Here is a 26,250-nt window from a genome sequence, read left to right as displayed (position 1 = left end):
ATAATGTCTGTGTCAAGCTTTCTTTACATTTGACTCCATCATGATCTCATTTATTTCTCTGAAACACTGGAGAATGAAGTTGGGACAGTTTGGATTTTTTTTCTCTATTCATGTTTTACTCAATTTCTTCATTTCTTGAAGATTATAAAACAACTTACCCTTCTGAGGCAGAAGTCATCATTTGAGTGACTAAATGCCTTTTTAAAAATGTGCTTTTTCTTAAATCTATTTCCACGACTAACTAGGGCTTATCTTTTCTTGAATATATGTCTGTACTCAGAAACTACTGCTATTTGTTATGATTTTTCTTGAGCTAAAAAGGCAAAGGTTTTAGAGACACATGCTGTGCACTTAAGAACATGAGTTGGATACACTTAAGCAGTGGTTGCTTTTGCAAGTTCCAACCGAATTTATTAATCATAGTTGTACGTTAACTGCGGGTTTTCTGAAATACGGTTTATTTATTGTCCACGCTATCTGTTGATGAGTCATAACTTTTTAACTTGCCGATCGTCTCTTCTCTACCTTTCCTCTTGGTTCAGCGACATCGGGATTGGTCAGTCTCAGGATGACAGTATAGTCGGATTAAGGCAGACCAAGCACATCCCGACCGCGCTGCCCGTCAGCGGAACCTTATCATCCAGTAATCCTGATTTACTGCAGTCCCATCATCGCATTTTAGACTTCAGTGCTACTCCTGGTAAGCGCGGCCCGCACTGCTTTTGTTTGCTCGTCTTTTTTCCCCCTGACATAACGGTAATGCTGTGTGTATCTCTCTTGGCGTGGCATGGACTCTATCGGATGCGAAAAGTCAGGATAAAATGTAAATTGCCGACGGCTGGAACCGGTTCATTTTTATTCTTCAGCCCAATCTGATATGCCCATGTGCAAATGAATCTCTCTGAACTTGCATCCTTTTTCCTAAAATGAAGTTAGCACGTCCCATGCAGGTCTCACCAGGTCATGTTAAGTAAAGAGTGAGAGGCATATTTTCAGTCCGCTTCCTGGGCTCTTGAGTGTAATAAAGATGGACTTCAGATTTCAGTGTTTCATTCTCTGCTGCCAACCCTGCACGCCGCTCTTGTGACCTGACCTGTTTGCCCTTGTCTGTGGGTAACGACTGTCCTCAGGCAGTGTCCATGCAGCAGGCCTGTATACTGACCGAGCGGATCTTTGCAGGAGGGTTGAAGTAAGGGAGAGATGACAGTTCAGCATGATCTTCTCTGAGGAGACGCTTTCGGGTTGCGTTCCTTAATTGTACTGCCAGGTACTGAAATCCTTTCCACTGACGGATGGCTCTTCTTTCCCCCAGACTTGCCAGATCAAGTGCTAAGGGTTTTCAAGGCTGACCAGCAAAGCCGATACATCATGATTAGTAAGGACACCACGGCGAAGGAAGTGGTCATTCAGGCCATCCGGGAGTTTGCTGTGACCACCACCCCAGATCAGTACTCCCTCTGTGAGGTCTCTGTCACACCAGAGGGAGTGATCAAACAAAGACGACTTCCGGATCAGCTTTCCAAACTTGCCGACAGAATACAGCTGAGTGGAAGGTAGACGTCATCTATCCTGTTGGATTTCTTTACCCCGTCCTTAAACCCCCATCAGAGTCTGGTGAACGCTTTCTAAGGGTTTTTAAAATAAGTTGCAGATTAAAAGCAAGATTTTCCCCATTCACCAAGCATTGCCGTATCAAAGGAAATGCACACAGTAGACTGTGGACCCCTCGCAAGGATCTCTTAGGAGCTCGTGCAAAACAAGGGCGCTGTGACCTGACCGTTGTCACCGCCGGCCAGCGCTCACGCTCCCATAAGGACGCGCAGGAGGGCATCTCCCTTCTCCTGGCAGACGCACCTTCACAAGCACATCTTCCACTAGTATCCTCTGTCGCCCGCTCCTGCCTACCGGACTTTTCCAGGAGCTGCGTTTGTTCACGCGGAGATGTCTGTGACAGTGTGGCTGGCTGAAACTGCCTGTTACTGTTCGTGACACTGTGAAAAGCCCTTCTTAACTCTGCAGCCAAAGCTCATTTGCCTCAGAGTGTGGTCTGCTGCTGCCTGGTCTTCAGAGCGCTTCTATCACACAGTACTCGCAGGAAAATATCGTATGGGGTCTTGTCAGCCTCTTGCGTGGTGTTTCCATTGATAAAATGTAATTGATAGCCTCAAATCACAAAGAAGGGCAAGTTGAAAAAGTAGTTCGGTTTTGGCTCTCGTATAATGACTAGATTCGGCACTTAGTGAAAATTGTTTTCATAAGTCACTTTTTTTCTTTTTTCTCTCGCCATACGGAGTGTTTCATCGTATTCTTGACGTCTTCGTCTTGTGCATCTAGACCTGGTTTAATTCACTCAGAGCTTCTGCTTTCTTGCTGTCAACTATAACGTCCTTTGTCTTCTTCACTTTCACTTCATTTCCAGCCCTGACATCAGTGGGTAGGGTTGTTTTAGGAGGCCCATTGTCTCGTGATCATTTGAATGTGCGTTGACCTATGTGTAATCTTGGTGGAGTTCTCCAAATCTCACTGAGGTGCAGAGTCATGATAAAATTACAAATGGATTCACATCGTGGGCTTCATGAGTAATCAAAACTGAGAACGTGGGCTTCCCTGGTGGCGCGGTGGTTGGGAGTCCGCCTGCCGATGCAGGGGAGACGGGTTCGTGACCCGGTCCGGGAGGATCCCACATGCCGCGGAGCTGCTGGGCCTGTGAGCCACGGCCACTGAGCCTGCGCGTCCAGAGCCTGTGCTCCGCAACGGGAGAGGCCACAACAGTGAGAGGCCCGCGTACCGCAAAGAAAAAAAACTGAGAACGTGAAATCTGTGAGTGTCAAGGTCCCGAGGTCTGTGTCTTCGGTGATATATGCAGAAGGCCAGTTTAGCAGGACCACCCTGCTCATTCTGTTTCTTCCTTTATGGAATCTGGCTTAAGGAGAGCATCTTTGTATAAAATCGGGGGGAAAAAAATCACAGGGCAAGCATCTGGATTCTGTTTTCGTCAAGTCACTTAACGGAGAGAAAGGAGCGCTAACCCTGAGTTTGCTCTCTAGAGCTGGCGTACATCTTTGGGAGCCTCCGTTTCCTCATCTGACAAGTAGGAATAATACCTGTCCCACTTACTTGGAGGGTTTTCGTGAAAATGAGATATTTGAAAGTTAAAATCTATTTTGGGATCGTTCTCCTCATAGGATCAAATAGAGGGAAATAGCTTACAGGTTTCTCTGGTATTTGAATCAATAGGTTGGATTGATCAATCTTTCCTGTTTCCTTCCGTAGAGCTTTAAAATTTAGCTATTTTCTGTCCTTCTTAGCAAAAAAAAAGGTAACCTAGAAGGCAGGGAAGGACAAGACACAATGGATTGCACCTGGTACGGTTGCGATTCCATGCGATGCGTTAGTTGCTGTCGGTGGCTTCTGGGCCGGGTTCTGTGATCTGGTGACCGAGGAGCTGCTGCCTTCTCTGTCTGTCCTTCCGTCATTCAGTGGAGTGTTCTCACCGCCGTTCAGCAGACAGCACCGTTCTTTCAAGGAGTGTCGTGAGACTGCGCTTAGCCTCTGAATTCTGTGTCTCTCACAGGTATTACTTGAAAAACAACATGGAGACAGAGACCCTTTGTTCGGATGAAGATGCTCAGGAGCTGCTGAGAGAGAGCCAGATCTCCCTGCTGCAGCTCAGCACCGTAGAGGTGGCCACGCAGCTCTCCATGCGGAACTTTGAGCTCTTCCGCAACATCGAACCTACTGAGTACATAGATGACTTATTTAAGCTCAGATCGAAAACCAGCTGTGCCAACCTGAAGAAATTCGAGGAGGTCATTAACCAGGAGACGTTTTGGGTAGCCTCTGAGATTCTGCGGGAGACGAACCAGCTGAAGAGGATGAAGACCATTAAGCATTTCATCAAGATAGCTCTGCACTGCAGGGAGTGCAAGAATTTTAACTCCATGTTTGCAATCATCAGGTAAGAGCATGTTTGTCGTCAGGTTCGATTCAGTTTGCAGATTTAAACGTGCATCGATCCCTGAAGACCATAGACTCGGTGTGAGTGTAGTAGTTTTTAATTGCATCATATGGAAAAATTCCTTTTCTCTGAATCTTAATCTTAATCCTTAATTTAAAATCTCTTGTAGTGGATGGACCTAGAGATTATCGTGCTAAATGAAGTAAACCAGACAAAGATGAATGTCATATGATATCGCTTATATGTGGAATCTTAAATATATATATATATAAATGAACCTACTTACAAAACAGACTCACAGACGTACAAAACAAATGTATAGTTAGCAAAGGGAGAGGAGGTGGGGGAGGGATAAATCAGGAGTTTGGGATTAACATATACACACTACTATATAGAAAATAGATAACCAACAAGGACCTACTGTACAGCACAGGAAGCTCTCCTCAGTATTTTGTAATAGCCTATAAGGGGAAAGAATCTGAAAACGAATAGATATATTCTTTTTATATATTGATAGAATAGATACATATAGAGGTGTGTGTGTGTGTGTGTGTGTGTGTGTATGATGAATCGCTCTGCTGTGTATACCTGAAACTAACACAACACTGTAAATCAGCTGTACTTCAAAAAACATTCTCTTTTATGCTAATTTAAAGCCCAGAAAATCTATATTCACCACTTTTTTAGCTCTGTGACTTTGGGCAAATTATTTGAACTTCTCTGAAAGTCAGTTTATTTCTCTATAAAATAACAGTGACCCAAAGAGTTATCAAGTAGACTAAATGACACAATGTATGTGGCGTTCCATCAGCCAGCACAAAGCAGGGAGATGCCTAGTAAATGTTACTTTTCTTCCCTTTTAAGTGCTTAGACTGAGGCCGGAAGAAAGTGCAGACTGAAACAATGAGCGATACTGACGTTGATGGTGATGGTCCAGTTGGTCATTTTTTCTGTCTAGGAGTTTGATCGTGCTCTTATTGGTTTGTTTTTTTTTTTTTACGTGGCGTATAGTTGCTTTACAATGTGGTGATAGTTTCTGCTGTACAGCGAACTGAATCACTGATACGTATACATATATCCCCTCTTTTTTGGATTTCCTTCCCATTTGTGTCACCACTGAGCACTGAGTAGAGTTCCCTGTGCTCTACAGTAGGTTCCCATCAGTTGTCTATCGTATACGTAATATCAATAGCGTATACATGTGGATCCCAATCTCCCAGTTCCTCCCCTCCCCCCGCTTCCCCCTTGGTATGCATACATTTGTTCTCTACGTCTGTGTCTCTATTTCTGCTTTGTAGATAAGATGGTCTGTACCAGTTTTTTCAGATTCCACACATAAGCGTCAGTGTACGATATCTGTTACTCTTCCTGTTCTTATGGCTTTTGTTTCATGTTACAACGCTAGGATATTTGTCCAGTCTGTTTTATCAGACAGCTGCTTGGCACCAAGCACTTTACGTATGGAGATGAAGCAACAAAACACAGCCCTGCCCTCAGGACACCTGGCATTCCAGTTGTTCTGCCCACAGTAAACAGACCGGGAGGGTGTAAAGGGAAAAAGAGTAAAACCCCTCGGCCCTGTCCCTGGTTCCAGCTTCAGTTCTCATTACCCAGAATCATTACCACTCTTATGAATCCTGTACTTGGCTCTGCATACGCAGCACTCACACAGAGCTGTTACATGTTAAGAAATAAACAGCATGCTCTTCTACTTACTTCGTAAGGATGAGTCATTTAATTTTATACCGCTTTTCTTTTTTCCCCCCTCAGCGGCCTAAACCTGGCACCAGTGGCAAGACTGCGAACCACCTGGGAAAAACTTCCCAATAAATACGAAAAGCTGTTTCAGGATCTCCAAGACCTGTTTGATCCTTCCAGAAACATGGCGAAATACCGCAATGTCCTCAACAGTCAAAACCTACAGCCTCCCATCATCCCCCTGTTCCCGGTGATCAAGAAGGACCTCACGTTCCTTCACGAGGGTAAGTGTAACTTGGAGGATTTCTGTCTCCACTTGTGGAGGCGTAGGGTAAATGCCATGTGATTCCCTTTTCCTTCTTTGCCAATTACAGGGAACGACTCCAAAGTCGACGGGCTGGTCAATTTTGAGAAGCTAAGAATGATTGCAAAAGAAATTCGTCACGTTGGCCGAATGGCCTCTGTGAACATGGACCCTGCCCTCATGTTCAGGACTCGGTGAGTGTGTCCCCCTCAGCAGTGCTCGCGGGGTTAGAGGAGGTTGAGCTGAACGCTTCCTAGTAAATGAGAAGATTCTGAATAGGCCCGCCTGTAGCGTGGTGACACGAACCAGGCTGTGTGGGGAATCTCCGTCGAGCTCTGATTCGGAGTGACTGTGATTCCACATCCAGTGCACCGTGGGCTGTCGTGAAAACAGTTGGTCCCTCTGACATTTTTCATTGAACGTGAGGCACAGCTCTTTTTATTTTTCAGAACGCTGACTTGCAGAGCTAAAAGGTGTAACGGATAGTATGAACTAAAGTATGTAAACAATCCGAACAGTATTGTCTCACTGCCCACACAAGGGATTTAGCCGTCAGTGTAGCCGAAAGTGATGAATGCAGTGAAGGAGAGAACAGAAGTCTTTAGAAGCAAATATTTACATATGTTTGTCTTTTGAGCCAGAAAACTGTGGCTGGTCAAGTTGTTTGTGTGAGGAGGTTTGTGGGCTTCTAGTACTGCTTGTCCAGAAGTCTAGTCCTTTCTTTCTGAGCTTGTGATCTCTCTGTCTCTCTCTACACCCATGCTTCAACCTCCACGGCTCTCACTTACAGGAAGAAGAAGTGGAGGAGTCTGGGGTAAGTGGCGGGGACACACTGTTCTCGTCCCGCTCGTGGCATTGTTTTCTTACCTGCTGTGTTTTCTGATGCTTTGCATTTTTGCATTTTTTTCCTAACCCTCTTGCTCTAGCAGAATTTCAGTTGGCAAACTGACTTCAAGTTTCATCTACTGGGGCTTTTGCTTTTGAGGTCATGACCCAAGAGAGCTGTGAAATGATTGATGATTGTTCTGGGGAACAGTAGGCCAGGCCTACTCCTGAGCTTTCAGAAAGACTTTATTTTAATATAATTTGTGTGTTTTGAAATGAGAAAAATCTAACTTGGGGTGAGGGGAGAAAGGATGTCAGAAGGAAAAATTGTGCAGCTTAAACGCTATCGCACAGATTTTTGAGAAGGAAATATATGTCGTACAAAAGGTGCCCCTTGGTGTTAAAACTAAATTTTTTACAGCTCAACTAACTACTGTTTTCATCCTATAAACCAATTCTTTTCAAAAATAATTCTTAACAACTCATGTGCTAGTTTCCATACATGTGTTTTCACATTTGCATGACCATTTTATTAACAGATTGACCATATTACTTGACGAACTCACTACATTTAACCCAAGCAATAAGAAAACAATCGTGAACATCGTAATTTCTTTAAATTTATGTAAGACGTCCTCTTTAGGAGAAAAAAAATTAATGTCACTCTTAATGATTGCAACTGTGTGTTTATTCTTGCATGAGCTTTTACATATAATCATTATTACTTGCTGGCTTCTACGAGAGAGCTGCCTTGAATGCTCTATAGAGGCGAAAAGTAGAATTTTCTAGTTGGAACAGAACAAGTGCCAAACATACATGTGTATGTAGAGCGTACGTAGGATTCTTTTCAAACTTGAAAAAAAATTTTTTGATCTGTATGATTCTCTCTTCCTTCGTAAAGTTTACTTACCAGAATGAGGCATGTGGCCTTTTGAACGTAGACTATTTGTAGGTGTCTCGGCACGTTTCCAGTAGATAAAGTGATCCCATGCTGGAGCGAGCTGCAGCTCTACCTTTTCGTCTTCCAGGTCTCTCAGCCAGGGTAGTACAAACGCAACAGTGCTAGACGTTGCTCAGACAGGTGGTCACAAAAAGCGGGTGCGTCGTAGCTCCTTTCTCAATGCCAAAAAGCTTTACGAGGATGCCCAAATGGCTCGAAAAGTGAAGCAGTACCTGTCCAATTTGGAGCTGGAGATGGACGAGGAGAGCCTTCAGACGTTATCCCTGCAGTGCGAGCCGGCCACCAACACATGTGAGTTTCTCCTTAAGGTGGCTGCCGGGTCCGGCTGGAATGCAGATTGGTTTCCTGTGCCGATAAAGCAGGGCTGGGCACAGGGGGAGCTCGCATCCTGAGACACGCTCGCCTTTCCCTTGAAGGCGGCTCTGGAGACCACGCGGCGCTGTCCTGGGCTGAGCCCCGTCCGTGCCCAGCGGGGTTCGCATGGGGACCACGACACCGTAGGCTTCTTCGGGGTGACCGGCTTTGGTTTCATCCCGACGCAGCCAGAGTGCCGTCAGGGAACACAGGGGCAGGTGCAGCTCCCATTTGCATCCCTTGTTTTCTCACAAAGATACTTGCCAAGTGATGGGCAGCCTGGGAGCGGCACAGCCTGGGAGTGTGCTGGCTGCCTCTGACCCCCTCAGCTCGGCCGGCACTTGGCAATGAGTTCAGCTACCGTGTAAGGCAGGAATTCTCCACAGGGAACCACAGCTCAGCCTAATGTGTAGCTCCCCAGCCTTTGAAAGTGCGGCCAGGCCAGAAACGGGGGCTACTTTCTCTTTCTCGGCATCCATATTTGTAAGACAGAGGCGTTTTCCGTTTAGGACACTTTGGGGTCTTTTATGGGCAAGTTTGAAGATACTTTCTATAGGGCTTAAATGTTAGGTAATTTGAGAAAGATTCAGGTTATCAGACTTACCCAGGACACTCTTAAAGCACTGTGTGTCATGGGGAAGAGTTTGTCCTCAAGAGGGAGGTGGGTCTGAGTTCAGATCCTGTTTGTTCCTTGTGCTAACAGTGTCACCTTAGGCCGGTTACTTGAGCTCCATTATGTGTAAGATGGGGGAAGGAAGTCATTGAGTTGTCTTGAATGTTAATACGCTTAAAATACAGCATTTAATTGCCCTGTTAAATTGGCTTGCTTTCCATCTGCCGTGGAATTATACACTCAGTACAATACTCAAGGAGTATTGGCTGCTATTAGCAACATAGATAATTCTACCCCATTGGAGAGAGAATTTGATAGTGACAAGACTGCAGCTGGTATCATCTACTAAATTAAGACTAAGCTCGTTCGTATATGTCAAGACATTTTGGGTGTCATTTCAGAAAAATAATTCCTAGTGGTCTTCCTGTTGTACCTTGTATAATAGATTTGTGTTTTTCATAGACATACGTACAGCGTACTGAGCTATCCACGTTTTTCGTTTCTTTTTAAATGTGGTACTTGAAGCAGTATCATCTCTTGAGACGGCTTGTTTCATAAAGTGAATCTTGGTTCCGTCGCGCCTTCTTTCTGTGACGGAGGCTCTCCCCCCGCCCGCCCCTGTTTCTCTCCTTTATCTATGGGCCACAGGGAAAAAAAGATACGTATTTCAGTGTTCTAACTGTAGGAAATGCTCGTGCAGTTGTAAAAGTATCCCGTGTGTGGCCACTAACCTCTTAAACTTCTCGTTCTGTTTTCACACCGAACAATTACCAGTGCCTAAGAACCCCGGTGACAGAAAGCCTGTCAAGGCCGACACCTCCCCGGTGGCCCCGAGGGCAGGGCTGCAGCCGAAGCCGCCGCCGCAGGCTCCGCAGCCGTCACAGAGGCCCGGCCCGGGACTGCAGCTTCCCGCCGTGCCCCTCTATCCTTCGCGGAAGAAAGTGCCCCTACGGGATCTCCCGCCTTTCGGTAGGTGACTAAGTTCGCGCGCACTTTTTTTTTTTTTCCCCTCTTAATTTACTTTCTGTTGAAGTAGAGTTGAATTACACTGTTGTGTGAATCACTACAGTCAGTTAATCTTTGACAAAGGAGGCGGGAACGTGCGGTGGGGAAGCGACAGTCTCTTTGGTGAGTGGTGCTGGGAGAGCTGGACGGCCGCCGCATGCAAATCAGTGACGTCAGGACACATGCCCTCGCGGCCGGCGCAAAAGCGTGAACTCACAATGGCTCACAGACTTCAGCGGAAGACAGGACACCATGCAACTCCTGGAAGAGAACACAGGCAAAACATTCTCTGACATGAATCGTAGCAGTGTTTTCTTAGGTCAGTTTCCCAAGGCAATGGAAATAAAAGCAAAAAATAAACAGATGGGACCTAATGAAGCTTACAAGCTTCTGCTCAGCAAAGGAAACCGTGAACAAAATGAAAAGACAGCCCGTGGGCACTTCCCTAATGGCGCAGCGGTTGAGACTCCGCGCTCCCGATGCAGGGCGCCCGGGTTCTATCCCTGGTCCGGGAACTACATCCCACATTGCATGCCGCAACTGAGAGTTCACATGCCACAACTAAGGAGCCCCCGAGCCGCAACCAGGGAGCCCACCTGCCACAACTAATACCAACACAACCAAATAAATAAATATTTAAAAAAAAAAAAGAAGAAGAGGCAACCTGCGGTCTGGGAGAACATATTTGCAAACAATGTGACCGACAAGGACTTAATTTCCAAAATATACAGACGGCTCGTATAGCTCGACAACAAAAAAAAACAAACAACCCACAACCCTCTTTTGGCGCTGTTCACTCACTGCCTGCTTCTCAGACTAGGGAGCGATACTTACCACGGGTAACTTCATCTGGTATACTTGAGTGTCCCTCTGGTTGTTCCCTCTTTATAAGACATTAATGTTCACAGAGTTAAACTTTACTTTTACCCGTGAGAAGGACTGTTTTCATAGAGCATCTCATTTAATCATGCTCGTTTGTCATAGCAGTGGAGGCAAGGCATGCCATGGGGAAATTATGCTATTCCTCATTTAATTTTTAACAAGTGCAGAGGCTGTTTTGTCCATATACCTTGTTTAAACTAGCTTTGCCTTACGATCAGTGAGTTGCTGGAATTCAGGTGGAATATTTTTAAGTGAAATGATTCGTCTGGAGGCGAACTCTCATTTGTTGAATCACTGATTCTGTAACTTGGGAGGAAAATACAGTCAGTTCGTGAATGTTCAAGGAGCCAAAGCAGGGACTTCCCTGGTGGTCCAGTGGTAAAGAATCCGCCTTCCAATGCAGGGGATGGGGGTTCAATCCCTGGTCGGGGAATTAAGATGCCACGTGCCTCAGAGCAACTAAGCCCGTGAGCCACAACTACTGAGCCCACGTGCCACAACTACTGAAGCCCGCGCGCCTAGAACCCGTGCTCCGCAACAAGAGAAGCCACCGCAGTGAGAAGCCTGCGCACCGCAGTGAAGAGTAGCCCCCGCTCGCCGCAACTAGAGAAAGCCCGCGCGCAGCAGCGAAGACCCAGCGCAGCCAAAGATAAAAAAAATTTACATTGTTCCCCCTATCACAAATGAACTGAATTAGTGTTCCTTGGTCCACTGTTTCTTTTTTTTTTAATTATTATTATTGTTTTTGGCCGCACTGCGCGGCTCGCGGGATCTTAGTTCCCCGACCAGAGATTGAACCCGTGCCCCTGCAGTGGAAGCGTGGAGTCTTAACCACTGGACCACCAGGGAAGTCTCTCCACTGTGTTGTTGATATTCTTATATTCCCAAGTCCCCCGCAAGCCGACCTCTACTGCCTCTTTTCTGTCGAGCTTCTGATACGGACACAGCCTGTTAACCCCCATGTAGGTGTACCTGATGGAAAGCCATCCCCGGCCCCCTTCCCCAGAGAGAAATCTCTTTCCAATATTCTTAGGCCTATTTGAATGTATGACCTTTAGAAACGCGGATGGGATAGTCATGTGTGGTCTTAGGATAGTTTCGCATTTAAAGTCACAGAATATAACACAGTAACTTAGAGATGCTGGGCCCACCCCCATTCATGAAATAAATTTTGTCTGAATACTTCCTGTATTTTCCACTTCAGTGTCTTCGTCATCCCTGGAGCTACTTTTGAAGTGGAACAGCTTTTTCTGAGGCATAGCACCTTCACATCCATCTTCACTGTTTGAAGGCAGCACTTTTTGAATCTGTGAATGATGCTGGCTTGGAAATCTTTTCCAAATCAAGGCTATTCATTCGTGTAGCTTTAGTGTAGCTGGTATTTTCATGTACCCTGTATAGATCAGTATCTGCTCATGTAATTAAAAGATTGCTTGAAAAGCCATTTTTAAAAGATTGTATTAAAGTAGTATCGAACACTTACAGGTGTTGAGGTGAAATGAAGAATTAGATCTCCGTTAAATTTCATTGCCTCCTTTTTCATGGACTCTGTTAAGTCTGAGAACATAAAAACTGACGTTCACTGCGGTAGTGTCAACCTGTAATGCATTCCCTCCGGTCTCTTTGTTGTTCAGAATGAGGTACTTGAGAGTGCCTCATAATAAGGCTTAGTAAACATCTCTTAATGTGACTCCCTCATTCCTAAAAGTGAAATTTTAGGGGAAAAATCACCGGTATTGGCACATGGGATCCTTTTCCTTCCGCCCTACGTCATCCGACTAGATCATGCACTTGGCGCTGTGCTGGATGGCGTCCCCCTCCGCGCCCCTTTACCGCACTCCTGGGAGCCCTCCCCGGTGGCTTGCAGGACCCTTCTGGGACCCGGCACTCTCTGGGTCCCCTCCTGCCTTCTCTGTCATCCGCTTACTGATCAAATACTGGCCTGATTTCTTAGCGCTCCGTCAGGCTGTTTTCTCGCTACTTCCTTTGGGCTCTTGGCTTTCCTTCCATCACTCCCACGTCCCATGAGCTAACTTTTCCAACACCACCAAAATACCTGTTCCCAACCCAAACTTGAGTTCTGATAGATCTTCTGAGCTGCGCCGCTCTCACCCTAACTCAGAGTATTTCCAGATCGTCTCTTTGTTTCTCCATCGCTGTCTGATGTATTGTTGAAGAGGGTGGTGATCGAGGTTTGGAACCCAGAGTGGAATGGCAGCAGCAGCCTTTCTGGTCCTCGGCAGGTGTCAGCAGACACACGGCGGGCACCTGGCCCCCTGCGATCTCACTGTTTACACGGGCAGAGTACAGAGACCATCGAGCCTGGAAACAACCTGCCACGACATGTGACATTCAATCTTAACACAAAAAAAGTGGTTTTGTTCTTCACGGTAGTCTTTTCAGTCTTGGAAATGCATGTTGAAATCATTTTCTTTCTCTTACAGGTATAAACTCTCCACAAGCTTTAAAGAAGATTCTTGCTTTGTCTGAAGAAGGGAGCCTGGAGCGCCACAAGAGGCCGGCAGAAGACACCGTATCGGATGCGTCCTCCCGGCTCTCCTCCCCACCGACCTCCCCGCAGAGCTCGCCAAGGAAAGGTGACTGGGTGACCCCTCTTCTCCTTCACGGGGACCTGTGCTTTCAGCTGTGATCAATTCTAGTTAGAGATTACATCACTTCTGACATTAGAGTCGTTTGAAATGACCTTGGGAATTTGCTGGCGGTCCAGTGGTTAGGACTCCATGCTTTCACCGCCAAGGGTGTGGGTTCGATCCCTGGTCGGGGAACTGAGATCCTGCACGCCGCACTGTGTGCCCCCCCCCCCCCCCCCCCCCCCCCCGCCAAAAAAAAAAGACATGATATGTAACACCCAATGGATTTTTTTTTTCCCCTCGGTTTATAAATTTGGAAGAACTTTGGTACTTTTTAATATTATAGTTATAAATAAAGTGTCAAGCTTATATAACTATATAAGCCCCTTCAAAAATTCATTTCTTTACTGATTGTAAGTGTAGAAATAATTCTTTTTATACTAACAGCTGTTCTAACTAAATATAATTACATAGCATTCATCACAGAGTAGAGGCCTATAAAAACATAAGAAAAACTAATATCTCCCTGATTTATCTTTCATAGTGTTAACATGAGTCTGGATTATCTTTTTTGTTGCTGTCTTGTTTTATTTTTAAGGAGATTAAATTTTAGGCACTCAGGCTCTCCTTCTGATATTAATGCTTTCTCATCTTAGAATACTAGATCATCTTCTGCGGCATAACCTCGGGGTTACTTTCTCCCCTACCCTATAATTGAATGGGCGTAAGTAAGCCGGTAATAAACGGCCAGGACAGTTTTCACTAAACGAGGCCAAAGAGATTAATCCGTTGTTAGATTTCACTGGCACAACAAGTAGCTTTCCTGCTTTACTTTTCAGCTGTCTCAGACATGTGTGCGTTCTATGTGGGTATCAGTCTCTAGTCCTTGTTCAGTGGGTGCGTCTGAATTCTTCTCTCGTCCGTCGTTGGGTGGCAGTGGCAGTCAGCTGAGATCGTTTGGCTGCGGGCAGTTGGACTAAACCAGCTCCCCGTCTTCTCGTGGAAGCGAGAACAGTAACAAGAATAACAGTGCACCACGGACCTACAAGGATAGGTGGGCCAGCGGGAAAGACAGGGGAAGGGGCCATCTCATTAGCTGAGGAAACTGGGACGATTCCTCCCCATGCCTCATGCTCCACCTGAGGGATTATTTCTCTAGAGATTTTGTTTTTTGCGGGGGCGGGGGGGTAGACTGTTCAGGGAGGGTTTGAAATCTTGTCTGTCAGAACCTGCAGTGTGGTTTATAAGAAGACATTTCATAGGTGAACACGTGAAATCTTATGAAGACCTGTGCAACCTTTTAAAAAAATAAATCAGGAATTCATAATTTACTGAAAGGATGGGGAAGTACTCTTCAGAGAGTAAATCAGCAACATTTAGGTGCTCTAGATGGCATTTTTTTATTAGGTTTTCATTGGGTACATGTAATCATATAAAATCAGTATTTTAAGTAACATGAGATTCTTAATAACGTAAAAAATAAATGAATACTGAGAAAGGAGTATTTGGATTTTTTTGTTAAAAATGTCAAGACAAGCCTCTCTTCCTTTGTGACTTTCAGTTTTAGCAACAAAGAGTTAAGGGTCCTTCAGGCCAAAAAATGGACATCGGTTTAGACATAGTGATGGTCCAGGGAGAAAAATGGAGATTTTGTACATTATGTCCTTCAAAACAATTGGCTTTCATGTGATTTATCCAATATATTATTAATGCTGAAAAATCAAATGGCAAAGATCCAAAGATATCTTCTTCGGGTCTTGTTTCTTATTCATACATGTCCATTTAAAATTATAATGCAGGGGGCTTCCCTGGTGGCGCAGTGGTTGAGAGCCCGCCTGCCGATGCAGGGGACGTGGGTTCGTGCCCCGGTCCGGGAGGATCCCACGTGCCGCGGAGCGGCTGGGCCTGTGAGCCATGCACGTCCGGAGCCTGTGCTCCGCAACGGGAGAGGCCACAGCAGTGAGAGGCCCGCGTACTGCCAAAAAAAAATTATAATACAGGGACTTCCCTGGTGGTCCAGTGGTTAAGACTCAGTGCTCCCAATGCAGGGGCATGGGTTCGATCCCTGGTCTGGGAACTAAGATCCCATATGCCTCACAGCGTGGCCAAAATAAATAAATTAATTCAAAAAAACAAAAAACAGAAACCCAACATTAAAAAATAAAAATAAAATTATAATGCAGATCTTTCCAGTGGAGTTATTCTATGCTGTAAAGTTTTAAAAATGAAAACTCCATTGAAAACAAAATTGCTACTGACTTTGCAGGTTGAGAAGAAAACCATACTTTTAAATATCATCCTAGTCATTCTTCATAGTTTCGTTTACATAGACTAATGTAGTATAATTTGTAGCTAAGAGAGCAGCGTCGAGTCGTGCCGTGATCCAGTCTGCATCCATTCCTGGGTCATACGACAGTGCATTCTTTTTTCCTCTCTAAACTTTCATCAAACACACTAAACTGTATTTGAGTAAAACTTGACTGTAGCTCAGTCCCCAAGTAGAGTGTTTTCTCCCCAGTTCCGTGGTGGCACCCGTGGCCTGCATTCTGGTTTTGCTACTGAGGAGACGTCAGCTGGACGCCGTGAACCCTCGGTGTCTAAGGACTGATGTGTTTCCCACGCAGGCTACACTTTGGCTCCGAGTGGCACCGTGGATAACTTCTCAGATTCCGGCCACAGCGAAATCTCCTCGCGGTCCAGTATCGTCAGCAACTCCTCCTTCGACTCGCTGCCCGTCTCGCTGCCCGACGAACGGCGCCAGAGGCCACCGGCCGGCACTGTGGAGGCCAGCCTGGCCGCAGGCCGGCCGGAGAGGCGGCCGGCGGGGGAGCCCGACCAGTGCAGCCTGGGGTAGGGGCTCGTCCGTGTGCTCGCTCCTCTCTTGCACGTGTGCGGCGCTGTTCACGGGACGCCCAGGGGTGCTCTCCCAGCCCAGTTCTGACGTTCACCATTTCCCGATCGTGAAGCGCCATGCAGACTGCTTTCCCAGTGAGGTCTGTCCTTCGCTGGGACACGTTTGCTCTGCTCTGAGGGCCGGGGGTGACTCAGTCCAATGAGCTGCTTTCCCGAAATAGATTGTAGTGAACGCTGTAAGGAAGGTGCTCCTTTACTGTGAGCAGGTCATTGCTCCTTCCCCCGTGTTGATGTTGTGGTGACGTCATAGGGGACGAAGCTGGACAGGGCCGAGTGGCCACTGTCGCTCAGTCTGGTGGGGGCCTAATCCTCTCCTGGAAGGAAAGGAGGCCGCCTTTCGAGGAAAAAGTGGTTGTGTTTTAGCACAGAGTTACTAGTTAACAATCTTGGCCTCCCCCCCCCAACCCCGCTCCCCTCCCCTCCCCTCCCCCCCTCCCATTCCCTCCCTCCTCCCCTCCCCTCCCCCTCCCCTCCCCCTCCCCTCCCTCCCCTCCCCTCCTCTCTTTTCTGGCCACCCTCCCCCCTCCCCTCCCCTCCCCCTCCCCTCCTCTTCTCTTTATTATTTTTTTTTCTTTGTTTCCCTTTGGCCGCCTAGGTCCTGTGCACCGCTGTCCGAGAGCCGGGGCCTGTACGCTGCAGCTACAGTGATCTCTTCTCCCAGCACAGAGGAGCTTTCCCAAGACCAGGGGGACCGAGCCTCACTTGACGCTGCTGACAGTGGCCGAGGGAGCTGGACGTCGTGCTCCAGCGGCTCCCATGATAACATCCAGACCATCCAGCACCAGAGGAGCTGGGAGACGCTCCCCTTCGGGCACACTCACTTTGATTATTCAGGGGACGCCGCAGGGTTATGGGCCTCAAGCAGCCACGCGGACCAAATCATGTTTTCCGACCACAGCACAAAGTATAACAGGCACAGTCAGAGCCGAGAGAGTCTCGATCAAGCCCAGTCCCGGGCAAGCTGGGCCTCCTCCACGGGGTACTGGGGAGAAGACTCGGAGGGGGACACGGGCACAATCAAGCGAAGGGGGGGGGAAGGACGTTTCCCTCGAAGCTGAAAGCAGCAGCATGGTGTCTGCGACCGCCGAAGAAGCCAAGCCCGTCGCCATGGCTGCCCACGTGGCCGTGCCACCCAGCGCCACCAAGGGGCTTATTGGTAAGCTGACTGCGGGCTCTGTCATGTCTGGGTCGTGGCTGCACCCTGACTTATTTCAAAAGTGAAAGCGTGTGTTTGCGGTTCTTCTCCTCATTCTGCCCCACCCATTGACATGTAGGCCTTCCAAGTTAGCAGTGCACTCAGGATTTTGAAATGAATGCTGGTTAAGACCCCAGGTTCTGTGGTCAGGTGCTTATAAATACCCTGCAACAGTCAACCTTCCATGCACCGTAGCTGTCGGGATCAGTAGGTTTGTCCTTATGGGTGTTATCTGCTCTGACGTTGATCTTCTCAGCTGAAAATTATCAGAAAGGATGGCCACTCTCTCTAGAGGAAGAATATTTTTTTGTTTAATTGGAACTGTTCTAAATGTTTTACTGTTGTATTTTGTTCCCTTGAATTGTATATTTAGAACTTTACCCTTTGCATATTTAAAAATCTTCTGTCGATGTTTGTGATGCAGGTAAATTTTTCTGTGCTAGGCAAATTCCCTCTGCACAGGATAGAACAAGGAGGAGGGTGCGGAGAGGTAAGGCAGTGAGTAAGAGCCCGGGAGTCAGGCAGGCTGGGGGTCTGAATCCCTGCTTTGCCACTTTCCTCGCTTTGTGACACTGGGCAGGGCACTAAACAGTGTCTGTTTCCTCGTCTGTAAAATGAATTTAATAATTTCTACCAACGCAGTTGCTATGAGGTTTAAACGAAATCTCTGCAAAACACTAGTGCCTAGTTAGCGGTTCATAAGTACATGAAAGACGCTATCACTTTGCCGCTGCTGTTTCTGTTGTGAAGTCTCTTATGCTCCTTTAATGCTATCGGGATATATTCTCTATGGCATGTGCAACGTCTGTATAAAGTGTAGGGATACATCATAGGATACAGAGTGAGAAATTCTGGAATATAATCTTCACAGACATCACTTTCATTAATAGGGAAATTGTAGTTATTTTATCACGTAGTCATGGGTGGATGTCGAGTTTAATATCTTTTCAAGATGAATAAGGAGAAGACAGTTAACACCTATCCTTAGGTTGCAATTTTTAAAGCACTTTTTTTTTAAAATTGAAGTACAGTTGATTTACAATATTGTGTTAGTTTCAGGTGTACAACAAAGTGATTCAATTATATATTTTTTCATATTATTTTCCATTATAGGTTATTACAAGATATTGAATATAGTTCCCTGTGCTATACAGTAAATCCTTGTTGTTTACCTATTTTTATGTAAAGTAGTGTGTATCTGTTAATCCCAAACTCCTAATTTATCCCTCCCCTCTTTTCTTCCCTTTGTAACCATAAATCTATGAGTCTGTTTCTGTTTTGTATATAAATTCATTTGTATTATATTTTAGATTCCACATATAAGTGATATCATAAGACATTTGTCTTTGTCTGCCTTACTTCACTTAGTATGATAATCTCTAGGTCCATCCATGTTGCTGCAAATGGCAATGTTTCATTCTTTTTTATGGCTGAGTAATATTTCATTGTATATATGTACCACATCTTCTGTATCCATTCATCTGTTGATGGGCACACGGGTTGCTTCCACGTCTTGGCAGTTGCAAATAGAAAAGCACTTTCTTTTAACAAACTAATACACAGAATTTTTATTGCAAAGGAAAGAAGAATGATTTAAGTTCCTAACAGTTGAGTCTAGAAAGTTGAAGATAGTAAAACTTTGCTTTTACTTGCCTTTACAGATTCATGTTTTAAGTCATGAAATTAATATAAAAGGACTTCAAGAAAAATACATACCTCACATGCACATGGTTTTAAGTTTTGAAATTTGCATCATTTTTTGTACTATTCTTCCAAATTTATTGTGATTCCCTATTTTCCGAAGTGAGGCCCAAGACTTGAAAGTAACCTGGGATTGATTCTCTGCCTGGTGAGGGTAGATGGCCCAGCAAAGAAGAACAGCTCGCCTGGCCCCCGGGGCAGGGAGAGGGGAGGGAACCGCTGACAGGCACCACTCCCGTGTTGCAGGCGTGGGACTGGGTGCCTTTCTGTTCCCTTTGCTCCGTGTTTCCAGTAAACCCCAGGGTTGGGCGTTAGCCTGGTTACTGCGTGACAGGTAGAGTCGCTCTGCGGTGACCCGGTGAGAGTTACAGGTACTTAGATTGCTTAGTTTTGCCTGTGCCGCCGGAGATGACCCGGTGCGTGGCGGGTTTGGTGCGCCCCGCCCTGCGCACAGCCCCACACGCCTTTGCCTTTCACCGCGGGCGCTGTTCATCTTGGTCCTCCTCCTTCCCGATGAGCGCAAGTGGCCTGGGATGCACTCCCCCCGCCCTCCCATGCTGACCGCGGGCCTTGTCTCTCCCGCAGCGAGGAAGGAGGGCCGCTACCGGGAGCCGCCGCCCACCCCGCCGGGATACGTGGGCATCCCCATCACCGACTTCCCCGACGCCCACCCGCACCCCGCCCGGAAGCCGCCGGACTACACCGTGGCGCTGCAGCGGTCCAGGATGCTGGCCCGGCCGGCCGAGACCCCCGCCCCGGGCGGCGCCAGGCCCGCCCCGCGGCCGCAGTGGCACCGGCCCGGCGACGACCCGCGCCCCGGCCCCTGCGCGCCCCCGGGCCTTGCCGCCGAGGAGGACGGTACATGCGCTTCCCCCAGAGGCCCTGCTTCCCGCCCGGGGTTCCACGCCCGCCCCAGGCCTTGGTGCCAACCGTTGGGTTGCGTTTTGCTCTTTCCGAAGTGGCTGGAGAAATAACTAAAGATTGCGGAGGGGTCCCCTGTAATACCGTGTGGGCATGGGTGCGTTTCCCTCCTAATCCTCGGTTTTCTGGGGAAATGCTATGAGTCCCAGATGAAAGTCTGGTGGAAAAACCCACTTCTCTAGAGCTCTTTTGTCTTCTCTGTACGAGTCCAGCTGGCTGTGCTGGGGTGAGGTTGAAGGGGGAGACCATGCCCCCCTCCTTCCTCCTGCTTTTAAGGTTTGAGTTTAACTTGTTTTATTCTGGAAATAATCATTATAGGAAGAAGCAAAACACAGTTCATGAAAACTACTTGTAATCCTGCCACTTGCAGATAACTTCCATGAGCATTTTGTTACATATCCTTCTAGCCTTTTTTATATGTATACACGTGTACATTGCTTAAGAAGTCATGTGTTGTTTTATAACTTTTTTCAATGAATTTATCATTCATGAGTTTCCAGTCAGTAAATATACAATGTATTTTTATAGTGGGTATGTATATTTAAAGATGTGCATCCCATATACTTTATTTTAAACTTTTTTTTTTTATAAATTTATTTATTTTATTTATTTATTTTTGGCTGTGTTGGGTCTTCGTTGCTGCACACAGGCTTTCTCCAGTTGCGGCGAGCGGGGGCTACTCTTCGTTGTGGTGCACTGGCTTCTCATTGCGGTGGTTTCTCTTGTGGCAGAGCACGGGCTCTAGGCGTGTGGGCTTCAGTAGTTGTGGCTCGCGGGCTCAGCAGTTGGGGTGCACGGGCTCTAGAGCGCAGGCTCAGTAGTTGTGGCGCACGGGCTCAGTAGTTGTGGCTCCTGGGCTCTAGAGCACAGGCTCAGTAGTTGTGGTGCACGGGCTCAGTAGTTGTGGCTCCTGGGCTCTAGAGTGCAGGCTCAGTAGTTGTGGTGCACGGGCTCAGTAGTTGTGGCTCGTGGGCTCTAGAGCTCAGGCTCAGTAGTTGTAGCTCCTGGGCTCTAGAGCGCAGGCTCAGTAGTTGTGGTGCACGGGCTCAGTAGTTGTGGCTCGTGGGCTCTAGAGCTCAGGCTCAGTAGTTGTGGCACATGGGCTTAGTTGCTCCGCGGCACGTGGAATCTTCCCGGACCAGGGCTCGAACCTGCGTCCCCTGCATTGGTAGGTGGATTCTTAACCATTGCGCCACCAGGGAAGCCCCTTAAACTTTTTTATTATGATTAATCATTAGGTAGAAAAACAGTTGAGGATCTTAGGTGACCTGTACTAAGAGAACATAGCTGTGGTGTTTTCATTTAGCACGTCGGTGAACACGTTCTCTCTAAGCACAAGAAAACGACTTGCTTGCTTATTGATTTTTCTTTTGTTTCTTCCTTCCTTTCGTGGTTGTGTCGGCAGAAGATGAACAAGTGTCTGCGGTTTGAGGCACGGGCTCCTCTGCACCCGTGTTGGCCACCCACAGGAGAGCACAAGAAGACGTCCCCTAGCGTCAGAGCCTTGGAGCTCACACTCTGAGGATGGTGGACCCGTTTGCCTCCTTCCCTGCCTTAAAAGCAGCATGGGGCTCCTTCCCTCCTTCTTCCTGTCCCCTTTGCATGTGAAATACTGTGAAGAAACCGCCCTGGCACTTTTCCGCCTTGTTGCTTGAATGCACGGCGCAGCGTCTCCAAGCTCCTGTGGCTGCCTGCCACGTCACACAGCATCATTCCAGACTCCAAGGTCATCGCCACCCATGAGTCACTCTGGCTGCACTTCTCCACGCCTGGAAGGAGTTTTTAAAAAATCTTCCTTTTAGATTTCAATCCAGTCCTAGCACTTGGTTTCATTGGAATCGGGAGAAGAGCCAGCCATGGAACTACTTGGGGTCTTTAACCCACCGAGGAAGACAAAGGAAAACAATGAAATCCTTTGAGTACAAATGCTTGCCCGCTTGTTTACAGTGCCCTCCTCCGTTTTTTTGGGGTTTTTTTTCTTTTCTTTTAAATGAGTTTAATGATTGTGTTCAGAGAGTAAATATTATATCCATTTAATGATTTTACAGTATTATTTTGAACCTTTAAGTAGGGTTGCCAGCCGGGGTTTCTCAAAAACCAAATATGCCGGACAGGGTGTGGTCACACCGGGGAGAGGGAAGGCCGGCCCACAGCCCCGCTTCCTGTGTCCCGCCACGCCTGGGAAGTGCCCTATCCTGGAAGCGTGAGATATTAGCCAATTACCTAGACCCCAAGGCCCCCGGCCCCTCCTTCCCCAGGGGCTGGGGCTCTTCTTTACAACTGTTTGCACATGGCCGGGGAGGGAACTGGGACTCTTTGCGTCCTGTGTCTGAGCCTGTGGAGCACAGGGCAGTGTCACCCGAGGGCGTGTCCTGCTCCATCGAGACAGACGGCAAACCCCATGTTTTTTAAATTATGTTTCTTTGATTTCTGTTTATTTAGTTTTAGGGATTCTCTTGCTTGTTTTCAAAGAGCAACGTTTATAACTGGATAGCATTGCAGTGAAAGCAGCTCGGGGTGTTGGCGCTAAGGCCAGCTATTCATACTGCTCTTTCAAGACAGCCTCCCCGTATCGGTCAGTCGCCATGAGGGAATAAACAAGCCTGTAACGTGAAGATGATCAAAAGATCCAGAACCCAGTGCGATCCGCCAGCCTTTGTTTGCAAGGCGGGTTGGTCGCCGAAGACTGACCCGTGAGTGGCTTTACGGACGCCGAGACGGAGAAGGCCTGAGTGTAGCGACCACGTGTTCACAGCTGCTATTAACCCCAGAAGGACTGAGATGACCCCTCCAGTCTATTTTTGTGTTGTTTTTGCACAGACTCCGGAAAAGTGAAGGCTGCCAATCCGAGTAGTACTCAGATGTGAGGAACTGCTGGTCTTGGATTTTTTTTTCCATTAAATTCAGCTGATCATATTGATCAGTAGATAAACGTAAATAGCTTCCAATTTTAAAAGTCAAATTGCAGTGTTTTTTCACTGTATCAAAGCAATGTCAGTGCTTTATTTAATAATTCTCTCCTGTATCATGGCATTTGTCTACTTGCTTATATATGACATTATCAATGATGCATTTGTAATTTTACATGTAAGATGCGTTATTTGCCAGTTTTCTCCTCTAGGCCGTGGACCTCACGTGCATCTAGAAAGACAGAACTCTTGCTCTACACAAGTCGCACAAATGTTATCTAAGCATTAAGTCACCGTAGAACATAGGACTGTAACCTCAGTTCGCTCTGTGATGTCAAGTGCAGAATGTACAATTAACTGGTGATTTCCTCATACTTTTGATACTACTTGTACCTGTATGTCTTTTAGAAAGACATTGGTGGAGTCTGTATCCCTTTTGTATTTTTAATACAATAATTGTACATATTGGTTATATTTTTGTTGAAAATGGTAGAAATGTACTATGTTTATGCTTCTACGTCCAGTTTGTACAAGCTGGAAAATAAATAAATATAACATAATGCCTTGCCTATATTCTTAATGACTCGTGCATGCTTTTTCTTACTGAAGCATAGGAAAGCCCTTGGATCTCACTGCAGGAGCGAGTCCACAGGGCACTGAGGGTAGACCGACGATGTTGCCTAAAACTGCCCAAATAGCCTATTCTTTTAGGTAGCTTTCTGTTGATTCAGAGAAAAGAAATCGATATCATTCATGTTAACAGAAATTAATATCACTCATGTGTCCAGAGTTCATAGTGTTTGAGATTCAGTGAAAAGTTATGATATCACTGTGTATCTATCGAATACATAGCATTTGTCTCTGCCCAATTCTTTTCCAATAAAAATCTCTATGGGACATAATATTTTTGATTCCCAATATACATTCAAGATCATGGCCACTAAGTTAAGAGTACAATCTAGCAAGTGATTTGGAACTTCTACATCAAATATCATTGTTCTGTCTACAAGTCCTAATGCGTGATAGGTCTGAATAATATTTTGGTCTATGAGAAGGGCACTTACGTTTAAAAAGGTGAGAATCAGTTAAGCAGCAACCCTTTCGAGCACATTTTGAAGTCAAGGATTATTTCTTATCCTCAAGCAGGCGTTAATGAAAGTCCCGTCCATCACCCACCCGGAAGCCACAGAAGGCGGAGTGGCAAGGCTGTGGAAACACGAGCACGAAATGTGAGGAAATGTGAAGGCGTCTAGAAGGATGGCAGGCGTTCAGTCCTGATGCTAAAGGGAAAATGGCCAAACTTAAAACTCTTCCTGAGGCATTTGTGCTACCTTGGTGAGTAAATTTTGATAATCTGGCCACCAACACAGTTTGGAGAATGAAAACCATTCCTGTGGCTTCAGCTGTACCTGTTCAGAAGGCAGGTGCCCCGTGTGGACACATGTGTTCCCACGTGTCTGCCTCTATCATCTGTTCACTATAAAACCCTTCGCTCAGGGAAGCCCTATCACAACAGCAGCCCGTGCTCTCCTTAAATTTCTGTCATTGAAAAAGCCTGTTTTTGTTTTGTTTTATTTTTGGCTGAGTTGGGTCTTCGTTGCTGCACACGGGTTTTCTCTAGTTGCGGCGAGAGGGGGCTACTCTTCATTGAGGTGCACGGGCTTCTCATTGCAGTGGCTTCTCGTTGCGGAGCACGGGCTCTAGGCGCGCGGGCTTCAGTAGTTGTGACTCGCGGGCTCAGTGGTGGTTCGTGGGCTCTAGAGCGCAGGCTCAGTAGCTGTGGCACATGGGCTTAGCTGCTCCGTGGAATGTGGGATCCTCCCAGACCCGGGCTCGAACCCGTGTCCCCTGTATTGGCAGGCGGATTCTCAACCACTGCACCACCAGGGAAGCCCTCTCTAGTGTGTTTTGAAAAATATTAAAGAGCTGATGTTTTGAGGAATTACCTCTTCATCACTTTTTGTATTCTGCTAAAAATAAAGGAAAATGACAAATCAGACATGATGCCTGTTCTTCCGCGGTTATGTTTTAGGTTACCTTTAAGTAGCAAAGACTCCACTCCAGGTACTTGTAAGAAGTATGTGTTCATCAGATGTGATCAGTGGTAGTGACAGAGTTTACTCTGTGTCAGGTTAATAACAGACGTTTGCCACGTAGGAATATTGCAGAAAGCTCTCCTCTCTAATCAAAAAGACTATAAACGGACCTGGTTCTGTTTTCGTACATGCAGGTTAAAGCCCTCCAAATATTTTCCTCAGCTTTAACTCCTTCCCTCTTCTGGGAGGTGTAGAGTTCATGCTCATCTGTACTTTAATATATTTGATCACCAAGCCACTGATAATCTCTCAAAATGTTCTCAAAGGATGCAGGCTGCTGAAAAAGTGTGTATCAACACACCTGGTAGGTCTGTGTGCTGATGTATTTCTCAAGGAATGTGTTTCTCACTTCTATTCGTGCTGAAGAAAAAGAGGAAGCTCTCTGAGTCCTTGATCCCCTGTTACTCAAAGAATAAAGGAAGTGTAGCACTGAGGGGGTCAAGCTGTTGATTGGAGAAGCGAATGATCTTGCAAATACTCACAAAGATTGTCAGCCAGTGGAGGCTGAAAGGGGCAGTCATGGAATGTAAATGAGTAGGACAGGCTGCAGCCGAGGGGCCAGGACCCTTCAGAAAGGTCTTACAGTGAACGAGGGTTTACCCAGTTGACAGGGAAACAAAAACACTGACTGGAACGAAACAATAATTTGTGAAGTGCACGTTTTTCCACATTCATATCTCAGCCAAGGACAAGGCAAGTGCAATAAGACTCCTGCCTATGTTTTGAAATGATACTTGCCCAGTTAATTTTTACAGAGCCATGGCCACTTAACAGGGACATTTATAGAAGCGATCAAAACGTCGCATGCAAGGTTAAAGAATCTTAGAAAAGGCTTTATTTTATGGGCACTCCATACGATCCTAACCATTTTCATTATGGGAAAAATTAAGCATAGAATATAGTATCTGAAGTAAATTTACAAACGACCAATTTTTATAGAAGAGAAAAACTAGTGAAATAAATTCACCGTAGGGTGTTCAACACTTCAAAAGTCAAGGCTAGTTCCTTTTTTTTTTTTTTCCTGTAGCTAGTTTAATAAAATTTAGGAACTTTTCATAATATTAACTCTGACCAAGTGGTTGACATGCGGTGTGGTCTGATGGGAACCAATGAAGTAAAAGTATATCCCAGTATTTGAGGTTTTCCTTAATTTATATCGATTGGAACCTCTTTTTCAGACAAGACTATAAAACTGATTTAGCCACATGTAGCGTGAAGATGAAAATACGTACAAACCTACCAGGTGTAGTTTAATGAGCTAATTTCACTTGTGTGCACTTCCTATGATCCAGGCACTTTTCTTGATGCCAGATATTTACACATA

General features: G+C 46.3%; 1 protein-coding gene across 1 annotated transcript in view; it reads left to right on the top strand.

The window, feature by feature from the left end:
* Positions 1–23,403, top strand: part of RAPGEF2 (Rap guanine nucleotide exchange factor 2) — a 248,200-nt gene extending 224,797 nt beyond the window's left edge. The window contains 15 exon segments of the mRNA XM_032631799.1: positions 543–700; positions 1,313–1,553; positions 3,575–3,958; positions 5,729–5,940; positions 6,031–6,154; positions 6,751–6,774; positions 7,814–8,037; positions 9,488–9,682; positions 13,045–13,195; positions 14,120–14,196; positions 15,816–16,041; positions 16,700–17,132; positions 17,134–17,260; positions 19,586–19,858; positions 21,327–23,403. Of these exon segments, the coding sequence (XP_032487690.1) occupies positions 543–700; positions 1,313–1,553; positions 3,575–3,958; positions 5,729–5,940; positions 6,031–6,154; positions 6,751–6,774; positions 7,814–8,037; positions 9,488–9,682; positions 13,045–13,195; positions 14,120–14,196; positions 15,816–16,041; positions 16,700–17,132; positions 17,134–17,260; positions 19,586–19,858; positions 21,327–21,352 (2,875 nt within the window). The 3' untranslated portion in view covers positions 21,353–23,403.
* The last annotated feature ends 2,847 nt before the right edge of the window (positions 23,404–26,250 follow it).

The sequence above is a fragment of the Phocoena sinus genome, chromosome 5 (assembly GCF_008692025.1).
Source record: "Phocoena sinus isolate mPhoSin1 chromosome 5, mPhoSin1.pri, whole genome shotgun sequence".
NCBI lineage: Eukaryota > Metazoa > Chordata > Mammalia > Artiodactyla > Phocoenidae > Phocoena > Phocoena sinus.
Note: the sequence above shows the minus strand (reverse complement) of the source record. Positions and strands in the feature narration are given on the sequence as shown.